The sequence below is a fragment of the Phalaenopsis equestris genome, unplaced genomic scaffold, assembly GCF_001263595.1.
Source record: "Phalaenopsis equestris unplaced genomic scaffold, ASM126359v1 Scaffold000152, whole genome shotgun sequence".
NCBI classification, from domain to species: domain Eukaryota; kingdom Viridiplantae; phylum Streptophyta; class Magnoliopsida; order Asparagales; family Orchidaceae; genus Phalaenopsis; species Phalaenopsis equestris.
Window position 1 is genome coordinate 1346574 of NW_018164594.1, and position 12557 is coordinate 1359130.

Sequence of the window (12557 nt, forward strand, 5' to 3'; positions counted from 1 at the left end):
AAACCCAGCATAACATAAACCCTATTTAATTCCTTATATTAAATAGGGGAACTTGTCGGTCAATACATTGGCTTCGCAGACCAAACTGATGCATAACTTTCTCTAGTTTATTTGATCGAGCCTCACCCTCAATTCTTGTGTTCATCGTTTGGGATAAATACAAGATTTGAGGTAAAGCGCTCTTTCATCTAAATTATGAAAATTATGGGGTCAGTTTGACTTCATCCTTTTCAAAAATAAAATTTTTAAAATGTCCTTCCGAAGTAGGCAATGAGATTTCGATTCTGATGACCGACAGCTTCTTACGGGCAAACCCAACACCAAAAATAGTGCTGACATGTCCCTCTGGTGATTCTCTCTCATTATTGTTGCTGTTGTGCTCCTCTTCTTATCGACGACATGACTCCAAGCTCGCTGCATCTTTTAGGATATTGAATCCAAATCTATCCAGGAAACACACCTAGGAAATAAACACGGAAAAAAAGAAAAGAAAAGAGAGAGCACAACAATGAATAATAAAATCACATAACATTTATTCATGAAATGAGTCCTTATTTATAAAAAAAGGAACCATATGATTACATCTGTACCCCTAGTAAAGTAGGTAAGGAAGGGGCATTTTGAATAATACATAGTTATAAGGCAGGAAGTCTAGAAAAGTGTTCAACAGGTTAATGATCCGGGCGGCCATGGTCAAAGGGTTGACTGGGAGGTGCCGCCGCCTGTCTAAGATCCAGGAGACTTCTTTCACCCGCTCGACCTAGATGAGGATTCTTGTCAGATTGTCCTTTTAAGATTCATCTGGGCGACCTTTTGGAAGGGTTGTTGACTTTCGTCCATCTTGGTGCGGACATATTTTTGATATACATATCACTATATGTAATTTCTGGTATCGATTTCAGTAATTTCGCGTTCTTATGAATTTAAAAGGTTTGTTGCTGATGATATCCTTCTCATGGATAAGTTGAGAGAAAAAGCTCAGGAAAAATTTGAATTATGGAGGTTTACATTGGAGTCTAAAGGCTTTCATTTGAGTAAAACTAAAGCTGAATACATGGAATGTAATTTTAGTAGTAGTAGCTCTAGTGACAGAAGTGTAACTTTGGGTGATCAATTATTAAAAGGTATGAACGATTTTGATATCTCAGGCCTGTTGTTCAAAGTGATGGTGATATAGATGGGGATGTTAATAGTAGAATTCAGGTTGGTTGGTTGAAGTGGAGGAATGCTTCGGGCCTTTTGTGTGAAAGAAAAGTACCGCTTAGACTGAAAGGAAAATTTTATAAGATGGTGGTGAGACCTGCAATGCTTTATGACGCTGAATGTTGGCCTTTAAAAGAGAAGCATCATACTAAGTTAAGTGTTGTCGAGATTAGAGTGATTGGGTAGATGAGTTGCTTTACACTTAGAGACAAAATGCAAAATGAATATATTCGTGATAGGGTTGGTGTAGCTCTTGTGACAGTCAAAATTAGAGAAACTTGTATTAGATAGTTTGGTCACATTAAGCGTCAACCATATGATGATCCGATTAGGAGAGTAGATGTTTTAGAATCGACTTATGTTAAGAAAGACAGAGGTAAACCTAGGAAGACTTGAGCTTATTGTAAAAAAAAGATCTTAATTTATTAGAACTAAATGAAATATGACACTAATTAGGAAACAATGGAGAAATAGGATTCATGTAGCCGACCCCACCCCACGTAGTGGGATCGAGCCTTTGTTGTTGATGTTTCTTTTTAAATGAAAAAGACATTATTTTTACAATGTTTTAAATATTAATTTCAACAAAACTTAATTAAATAAAAATCTTTTTAAGTCAACCAGCACAAGTGCTATAACATAAGATAAGTTTTTTTTTTTAATTTTTTTTAATTTTTTTTTTGGTTGGAGAGTTTGTGTAAGGGTGTAAACGAGTCGAGTTGATCTTCAGAGTCAAATTGCGAGCTCGAGCTCATTATTCAAAATCGAGCGCTTGAATGACGAGCTTGAGCTCGTCTTGTAGTCATAGACGTTGGCTCGCAAGCTAACTCGCGAGCTTGAACTAAATATTCATTTTTTTACAGGAGCTCATTGTAGAAGGTATTGGCGGCTGAATGAGGTGGAGGATGCACTGGCCGCTCACGAAAAAATACATTAAAATTATTAGTGATAGGCTAATTCAGCAGGGTCGTGAGCCAACAAGCCAAGCAGAGTCGAACTCGAGCTCAAGCTCAAGCTCATGACTCGATAAACTTAACTCATGAGCTTATTTACGAGTTGAGCTAGAGCCGGCTCGTCCGCTGATTTACATACCTACCTTCGAGCATGGAAGGAAGCATAAACTGCTTTATCACAATGTATTTACATTCAAAGAAAAATACACGAATAAGATTGTTGACAAATATGGAGGAAGGAATCACGAAATGACCGTTGGAATTTAAAACATATTTTTCCTTTCAAGTAGCGTTATAGATTTATTGTAAAAAAGAAATTAAAGAACCATCACTACCATTAATAAAACGGAACGAGTGCAATGTATCGCCAGAAATTGATTTACTTTCCAAATCCAATTGCTAAATCCTCGACTAAAGGATCTTTAGCAAATAAAATTAATTAAACACGTCAAATTTCTATAAATAGAACGGGTAACATCATGGTTTAAAAAACGGGTATTTACATACATACCATCCAATTCCTATGTATTTACATATTAAAAGCTAAACTTTATTTTTTACATTTATACCACCAACTTCTTTCAATTTACATTAAAAAAATCACTATTTTGAGACTTTGGCTTTTAAGAGATTGAAATATATTCTTACATGCATGGATGAACTAATATATGTATGTAAAAGTTAAAGTTTAGATATGTAAATGCATAAGAATTGAGTGGTAATGACGTAACTTATGGACTCAAATGATTCGAAAGATTCAGCCTTTTTGGAAGGAGAAATTATTTTATACGGACTCCGCATGCATGCAGAGATGCATGTGGTGTTCGATCTCCACCGTCGATTACCGCAATAAAAAAAAATTTAAAAAAAGTTGAAAGTGGGGCTCACTGAAATACATCTTTGCGGTAATCGACGGTGGAAGACAAGCTCGTTAAGATTTGATGGTGATTTTTTCGCTTAACATTTGGAGACGAAATTAAAGTAATTAATCTTAAGGGATTTGCAAACACATATATCACAAAAACTTTGAATCATTTAAATTTTTATATTTATTTATTTAACATATTAGTATTTAAACAGCTTTAAAAAATTATTATTACTATTAATTTATCTGAAATACATGTATTAATTTATAAATATTTTAAATACTGAAATATTATATAAACCAATAAAAAATTTAAGGGGTATTTACATACACACCGCTCAATACGCGCGCATTTACATATCTAACATCAAAACTTAATTTTGTATATTTATACCTCCCAAAAATTTTACAATCAATAAAAATATCCTTTTTTTACTTTTTAAAATAGAGAAATACATATTTTTTATCCATAAATAATGTGCTATATACATTGAAGTTTAAGATGTAGATAAATAAATACATAAAAATTATATGATATATATATATATATATATATATTATATATATATAAATATGCAAATCTTTCAAAATTTAAATATTAAATATATAAATAGATGTGAATCTTTCAAAATTTAAATATTAAATATGAAAGAAGAATTCTCTTCCTCATTCAAGAAGAGCTATAACTTTCCCGCTCAACTCTTCGCCATCTCTCTCTTTCTGGCTCTCCAAACCCACAATCTGCATCCTCCGTCTCTCTCTCTCTCTCTCTCTCTCTCTGTCTCTCTCTATCTCCATCTCGATGTTTCAGAAAATCTTCTGCCGTTGCAGTGGAGACGATAGCGTGGCCATTTCCACCTGCACGCTTCAGGAGGTAATTAATTTTCTCCATTCCCTATGATCGGGATTTACTCGAATGGTACTGAAATTAGGGTTAAAGAGCCTTTGCATTAGATTTATAGTGGAGAAAATAATCTGCGGATAAACCGAAGTAGAAATGTTTGTTTTTCTTCTTTTTTTGGTACTGGATTGCATTTCTTGCTTGGGAAATTAAACGGATGCCAAAATTTTTGTAGTTCATGGAGTGGTTTAAAATTGCACAATATGAGACCTGATTTGAGGCTTGTCTTTTGAAAAATTTGTAGTAGGACTTATGTCTCGTTTGAGATTGAAAGAAGAATAGTATAAGGGAAGATGGCCGAAATGTTGGAGATTTGAAGATTGGTATGTTCTCTGTGGAGATCATAGATGAATCTCATATTGAAGTTTGTTAATTGGTTCTTGTGTTCAATTATTATTTACTTTATTGTGGTTGCAGGCCTGTATTTGCTAGAAAGTTTAGGTAGTACTCCAATTAGCTTTCGATATACTTGAACACCTAAAAGCAGTTACAGGATTATGACTTTTTCTTTCTAATTTAGTTTGGAAAAGAGTTTAAATATAACGTTCATGATGATGCAAATTTTACCCGTAATTCGAAAATCTCCAACAAAACTAGAACATTATTTTAGAAGATTTATTTACATACACTTTAGTTCCTATGTGTTTACATATTAAACACCTAAACTTTAGTTTTCACATAAAATACGCCTAATATATGCTTGGAAGGGTTTATTTCAATTTTTAAAAGTTAAAATAGTGATATTTTTTTATGTGATATGATTGATTTTAGTGGTATAAATGTAAAAAGTAAAGTATTGGTGTTAGATATGCAATTCCTGAAGAAAAATATGTAAGGAAAAGTTATTAGGTGCGGACTCCAATGCATCCAGAGTCCAATAATAAAACGTCATGTGTCAAGTGGGCCCCACATATTTTAGCACTGACCAATCTCCGTGTATTTCGGTGGGCTCACTTGACATATGACGGCACTCAATTTGTCTCCGGACGCAAATTATATCTGCTTGCAAACGTAGCAATAATTAGCATTAGTTTTTTTAGTTGTAGTGCACATCTTTTCATTCTACATTCTGACTTATTACCTGGCAGACATTTGAAAAGCTCGGGGAGAAGGAATATCTCTTGCAAAGAAAGGTTGCTGTGGAAATTAAGAGGGCTAAAGAATTTGCTCAGGCAAAAAACAGAGAAGGTGCGAATCAGATAACACTAATTAAGTTCAGTAATTTAACGAGTATTGGGATTTGGTGTTGATTTTTTAATCAGTTATGTTATTTGTTGGGTGGCATGCTGTATGTTAATGAGATCATATATTTCTACTTATTTATGTACAATCCGATTGATATGTCTGCTTATGAATTTTATCAGTCATCATAGACTTGCTATGCTGAGCAGAACAACATCACAACATCTGTGGCCATCATTGCTATGTTCGTGTTAGGGGAGTAATTAAGCCAAGCTGATTCGTCAGTTGGCTCGATAAATGACTCGTGGACTGAGCTTGATGAGCTAACAAGCCAAGCTCAAGTCAGTCTCGACTCTACTTGTTGGCTTGTGAGTCGGCTCGTTTATAAAATAATTAATATAAAATATATTAAAAATATATTAGAATTCAAGTATTTATCTTGAAAGTATTAAAAATGTAAAAAAAAAAAGTGATATTTTATATTTTATATTAAATAAGTTCTTATTAATTATCTCTTAAATACTCCTTATATTTGCCATTTTATTACATTTCTAGCAGGAATAATATTATTTTCTCTCTTTCATAATAAATAAGCCAACTTAAAATTGTAAATAGTAAGCTCTAGGTCCAGGTCGAACTCATTTAATTAATTAAACTCAAGCTGAGGGTGGCTCGAGCACAACTCGGACTAGTTTGCACCCATACTCTTTGTCATTTTACATCAATTGTAACTGGATGAAACAGAGAGCCAGCTATTCGCTTGTGTTGCGAACTCCTATTTTGATCGAATAGTGCATGGAATATTTCTTAGGAGAAGCATCTGTTCATGGCTAAAATATAAAATTTGGCAGCTAATTATTCTTTATTATATTTATAGCTGCCCTGCGATGCTTGAAGAGGAAGAGGTTTTATGAAGAACAAATTGAGCATCTTTGGAGTTTTCAAATGCGTATTCATGATCAGGTATGATGATTAGTTTCCTAAACTTCAAATTATTTACATACCACTAAATTCTTATGAATTTACATATCTAACCTAAACTTCAATTATTTATTTCTCAATGGAACAAAAGATGCTGAAAAAGTTGCCCGTCTATGACGGCGAGCCTCAACAAATTACAACCAATGTCATCTTCCAGTGCAACACTACACGTAGTTCTCTACGTTCAACTTTCAGGCCAGTTCCTTTGCACAAGAACGTTTAGGATTTGACAATTTTAAATGTTTGCTCAATTTTTATTTTGTTTTTTTTCAGAGGTTATATGTAATTTTTTTTTTCTGTAATTAAACTATTATCCTTGTTACTTTGTGCTTTTCTCATATAGCAAACAATCTTTTGCAGATCCTTTGCTTTATTTTCCTCTATACACGTGCCTAGTTTTATTTTAATTTATTTTTGCATATGTGATTTTTGGGAGTAAGGTTGATCAAAGGATATCCTGGATATTGTTGCGTTGATTCAAAGATTTCTGGTTGTCTATATTTTATTCTTCAATAAATGACTTTATATAGGAGAACCTTTGATTGTTATTGAATGCAAGGAATGCTTTTGATCTCTGATGAAGGAGAAATATCATCTTTTGAACATAGGTACAATGCTTTTGGGTCATCAACCTTTATGAGAATGTGCTTGTTTTTTTGAAGTAAGTTTGAGTTTTTTGAACTATCATTAATCATTATTTAGTGGCGATCTTTATCTAAAAGAACCTTGGATTATCTTATTTTATACATAGGCTATGATGGTGTTATTTTTTTTGGATCTAAAAACATTTAAAACTAAATTCAAGAATTTTAAATTTATTTTGATATCCGTACAAACTTTCACAAAGAAATTTATTATCGAGATAATGCAGTTTTACCCCATCCACCTCTACGAAGAGGTGCGCCCAAGAAACAAGGGACATGATTTAGAAATGTATCACTATCTATGCTTGGGGTATGATATAGTGGTAACACGGTCACTTGCTTTATATTCAACATACATTAATTTCATTAACATAGGATGACAGGTAGATTTTCTGATTATTATTATGTTTTTACCTTATATTATTTGCTTGTTTATTATTATTATTTTAATTTGTATAAAATAGTGTTCATGAGAAGAGGTGTTGACTTTGCTAGTAATAGTAGTGATTTGAGAGTTGTTGGGAAAGCGACACCTATTTTTAGAGGTTTATTCTCTTCCGAACATCATGTTTTTATTGCACAAATTATTGAGCCTCTAATGCTGGCATTGTTGCTTGTGTCCCAATCATGACACATAAATATCATCTAAGCCTTGCAAATTAGTATTGCTACTTGGATTACTCAAGTTGTTCAGTGATTCATTGGGTAGAAAATGAGAGAATCTTCTTGGAGCAATATTTCCCAATGTTAAAACTCCATAAAGCTAATGGATGATTCAAAGAAATTGGAGCAAAGTTCCAACACTCTTTGAAAGTACGGGATAAAAGTTCAATTGAATTGGTAGATTTGTTTCTTCCATTAGTCAACATGAACATTGCAAGCCTTGTAACTTATTTTATAAATTAAGAGAGGATGTTAGAAAATATTTATCAATTGTTAAATATTCTATCTTCAATGAGTTGATGGATTAAGCTATACCTCTTAGAGAAATACCATTACTTATGAAGAGAAAAAGGTTGGAAAATAGAAAAAAAGCATGCATTCAAGAAAACAGAAGTTCTATGAAAAAATCATCAATTGAATCATCGAGTTTAAAAATTTAAGAGCAATTATTATCAAACTCATTGTAGTAATGAACCTTATAACTTTATAATATGATTGGCGATAAGTGTTAAAATTTTTATAATGCCGATCCTAAAATCCAGGATTGTCCTTGCAAGAGTCAAGAATAACATACTCTGACATTTACACTAGAAAATATTTGAAGTTAAAATTAGCATATAACTGTTTGGTAGAAATCTCTTAGAGGGCAACATCGAAGGAATAATGGCAAAGCACTAGTAAGTCATTGATCCTGAAATTTTTTATATGTAAGAATTTATGAAGTTGACACCACTACTTGAATATTTTAAAATCCGGTAATAGCATTAAAAACTTGATCCCCCAAAAGGTGTAGCACAATGTTCCCCCAAGAGAAGGTCAGTCCTGACTTGATAATGAGTGTAAACGTCTCAACTCCTCGCAGGAAAAACTGAAGTGCCCCTAATATAAGGATAGTCCATTTCATAGTCATTTTGTGTTCACACCTCAAAGGCCCTAATATCAAACCAATAATCACATTGGCTTATGGAGCATTTTTTGCAATCACACAAAACAAGAAACCATCACTCTTTTGTTATTCTTACAATCTCTAATCAAAGAGTGAAAAGAATCAATCAAGAAATTGACTGTATACTGAATTACAACCAAATGTATTTGAGAAAGGTTTATATATGGGTAAGATATAATGATCAATAGACCATAAAGGTTCGAAGGGCCATGAAGTAGGCCAATCCCACCCGTCGAAGTTGTCAAACCGAGCTCATCTGTTGAAGTTGTTGAACCAAGTCCATCTGTCGAAGTGGTGAAACTAGCTCAAGAAAAACTTGCCACCGAAGAAAATCATCATTACATAAGAGTACACGTGTTCATCCTAATTTATGTCGTCACAATCTTCTTACCAAGGCATTTTGATAGGTATGGTACTGTACGAGATATAATTGTATAATTCTTTTTAACTTGTTTCCTCTTATGTGTAAAGGAGGGGAGGGCGTGCAAAAGAGGGCCCTCTCCCTCAAAAATTATCTTCTCTAAGCCTTTTTTCTGAGATTCTTGGAAGTAAGAATGCAAACTATAGCGACACATCTATTATCTCCTTTACTTTTCTCCGCAAAACATGATCTTACGGAGTTGTATGAGCTCACAAAAAATAAGGCACCCTATGTCCTAAAAAGAATTCAACAATGTTATTGTTGTCCTATCTCACATAATCAAACCATTTGAAAAATTGTTGTTAAATGGATGTATGCCACCTTCATTGGATTCACTTGAAAGTCCAATTTTGAGAAAAAGGCCAATTGTTAAAGGAGTAATATGAATAATCCACTGATATTAATTTAGTAGTTTACAATTGATTGATTAGGAGCTAACTACAGCATTGTAATGAATAAATATCACCCTTGGGTAGGATGATGTACTTGCAATGAAAAAAAAATGACACGCTTCTCATGTTTTAAATCTCTCATTTCTTTCTCTTAGGAGTTCTAGCAAGCTCAAAGTATTTCAATAGAATTGATTTCCTATCAGAATAATTATACAAGAAACTTACATTAAAAGCTTTACATTAAAAAGGTTTGATATCAATTATGTGTAATATTTATGGAATAGTCATTTAACTAAGAAATAATGAGCTAAAATGTAACAAAAATCAGGTCATCCCATTCTTCCAGATCAATTTGGAGAAAAACTTGGGAGATATTATTCAAATTAAGCTTTCATAATGATAAATCTTAAAAGTAATAATTTTTATTAAATGAATGCAATATATAAATAATTAATCAAAATTTAATTAAAATTTTTTAAATAATGAATTTAAATATTTGAGATTCATTAAAATTTAAGATTTAAAAGGTCACTGCTGATTAAAATTTTAAAATCAAAATTTAAAATTAGGGGACAGAACACAAAAAATTATTATATTTAAATATTTAATAGTTAAAATTTATTATTTGTTCACATAACACATAAATATATTAAATAAAATAAAATAAAAAATGACTCCTTTTCTATCTCCCAAAACCATTTCACATAACATTCCAGAGTACTCAAACCTCCATTATTCATCTATATATAAGCCCATTCTTCCTCTTCTTCCTAATCCACTCACCGTCTTCTCTCTCCCCATGCCGCCCTTAAATTCATCTCCCCTCGACCACCTTTTCGATATCGCCACCACTTCTGTGGTCGACATCCTCAAATCCCTCCCCACTCCTCTGCCTGCTCCGTCGCCAGCTCCCAGTGACCTCACCGTCTCTGACTACCTCGAGTCCCCTGATCTGATTTCCAGCGCACTGCCGACTTCGATGGGCTGTTTCTGCAACGATCCCCGACCATCATCCCCTTCTGAGCTCTGCCTCACTCTGAACATCCCCCGCACCACCGCCCCGAAGGTGGAGTGGCTCGATTCAACCGGATCCGGACTCGATTCGATCGACGGCAGGGGATACCGCGGCGTACGGAATCGACGGCAGGGGATCCCGCGGCGTACGGAAGCGGCCGTGGGGGAAGTTCGCGGCGGAGATCCGCGATCCCAAACGAAAGGGATCCAGGATTTGGCTTGGCACGTTCGACACCGCAGTGGAGGCCGCGCGGGCTTATGACAGTGCCGCGTTCGAGATGCGAGGAAGCAAAGCGATTCTCAATTTTCCAAACGAGGTTCGAAGTTCGCCGGAGAAGAGGAGGTGGGAGGATGAGGAGCAACAGGAGACGCAGGTGGTGAAGAGGGAGAGGACGGGGGAACCAGAGAGGAGGAATGTTCTGGAGAGTGAGGTACTGACGCCGTCAAGTTGGACGGCGGTGTGGGAGAGCGCGGACGTGACAGAGATGTTCAGCTTGCCGCCGTTATCGCCATTATCTCCGCACCCAACGTTAGGGTTTCTGCAGCTGATGGTGATTTGAATGCTAATATCGGGTATAGAAATATTTGAGCGCTACACACGGAGGGTATCGAGGATTTTATCTACGTTAGATCTCTATAACCTCCCTGTAACATATCTATAACTTAAGAATAAATGAAAATAGAAGAGCGAAACTTATTAGTTATAGGTAGGTTACAGGGAGCTTACATGGGGTATAATGTAGATATAACCCCCAATATCCTTCCTATAACCTATCAGACGTAATATTTCTCGAACGTTTCTCAGGAATGAATGGATTAAAAAATGGGGGAAATCCTGAATATAATACTATTTTTTATATGTAAATTACGTGCAAGGTTTCTCTGTATTGTTTGGCTCTGTTTATCCTATTTTATTGATTTATTTAGTGAGAACATCCTTGTGTATGTATGTAAAAATTTTAAATAGATTGGTGTCGTGAATTTAAAGGTAACGTAATAGTAACGGATAATTTTGTATTATATTATGTGAAGTAGAATTAAACGAGTTGAGTGTTTTTTTTGGGGTAGCTGCTATTGTTTGTCGTGAATGCTGTAGCTGCAGAAGAAATTATTATGAATAAATTATGTTGTTATTAATAGTTCATATTTGAGTCGTTCGTAAAGCGAGCAAGTTAAACATGAAAATTTTATTTGAGCTTGACTTTTAAATGAGTCGAACATGAATAAAAATTTGTTCGTTCGTGTTTGACTGATTTTGGCACGAAATAATTAAATAATAATATTTATTTATATTGTTTTTATATCAAAATTTGACTGATTTTGGCACTGACCCCATGGCACACCAATCTATCGGGCCACTGTCTTCATGACATGTCCATCCCTGGATACTGCCTTATCAGCATACCCATCTGTCGGGCATCTGCCTCCTTGGCATGCCCATCCGTGGGTCATTGCCTCCATGACACACACAATTGTCGGACCGCTGCCTCCTCGTCATGCCCATTTGCGGGTCACTGTCTCTATGGTGCACCCATATTTCAACTCACTGCCTTCATGGTATCTTCATCCCTTTGGGTCGTTGCCTCCTCGACACATTAATCTTTTGGGCCACTGCCTTTTTTACACATTCATCCTTTAGACTGCTGCATCCATGACATGCTCATCCCTCAAGTCAATGCCTCCTTAGCATATTCAATTGTTTAGCTGATGCATTCACGACATGCCCACCCCCTAGGTCACTGCCTCATCGTCATACCCATTAATCAGGTTGCTGCCTTCAAGACATGTCCATTCTTCAGGTTACTCCCTACTCAACATAGCCATTTGTTTGGGCCACTTCTTTCATGACAGGCCCACTCTTAGGTCACTGACTTTACGACATGCCCATCTGCGGGTCACTGCTTCCATGGAACACCCATTTATTGGACCGCTACCTCCTTAGATTGCCTATTTGTGGGTCACTACCTCGTGATACATCCATCAGTCAGACTGCTACCTTTACAACATGCTCGTCCCTTCGGGTAGCTGCCTCCTCAGCACATCCATCTTTCAGGATGTTGTCTCCACGACATGCTCATCATTTGAGTCACTTCCTCTTCGACACACCCATATGTCAGGTCGCTGCCTTCATGGCATGCCCATCCGTTGGGTCAGTGCCTCCTCGACATACCTATCCCTGGGTCACTACCTCCTCGACATACCCTTCAGTCGGGCCAATGCATCCAAGACAAACCCATCCGTCGAGCCGCTGCCTTCATGGTACACCCATCAGTAGGGTTGCTTCCTCCACAACACGCCTGCCTTTTGGGTTACTACCTCCTCGACATACCCATTTGTTTAGGCCACTGCCTTCACGACATGCCCACCACTTGGGTCATTGTCTTTAAGGCAT

The 12557-nt window shown here is 35.6% G+C and overlaps 2 protein-coding genes across 3 annotated transcripts; both read left to right on the plus strand.

Moving 5' to 3' along the window:
- Window positions 1-3678: 3678 nt before the first annotated feature.
- On the plus strand, window positions 3679-6431 carry LOC110021949 (vacuolar protein sorting-associated protein 32 homolog 1-like). Its single transcript, XM_020720680.1, has 4 exons — window positions 3679-3895; window positions 5011-5110; window positions 5982-6067; window positions 6177-6431. The coding sequence occupies exons 1-4, from the start codon at window positions 3824-3826 to the stop codon at window positions 6306-6308; spliced, it is 390 nt and encodes a 129-aa protein (XP_020576339.1). The 5' UTR covers window positions 3679-3823; the 3' UTR covers window positions 6309-6431.
- A 3463-nt stretch (window positions 6432-9894) lies between these two features.
- Window positions 9895-11129, plus strand: LOC110021934 (ethylene-responsive transcription factor ERF105-like). 2 transcript variants are annotated; one of them, XM_020720661.1, is made up of 2 exons: window positions 9895-10288; window positions 10320-11129. In XM_020720661.1, the coding sequence occupies exons 1-2, from the start codon at window positions 9951-9953 to the stop codon at window positions 10723-10725; spliced, it is 744 nt and encodes a 247-aa protein (XP_020576320.1). In that variant the 5' UTR covers window positions 9895-9950; the 3' UTR covers window positions 10726-11129. The 2 variants fall into 2 exon arrangements, with proteins under 2 accessions (XP_020576320.1, XP_020576319.1); XM_020720660.1 differs by having other exon boundaries at window positions 9895-10273; window positions 10305-11129.
- Window positions 11130-12557: the final 1428 nt, after the last annotated feature.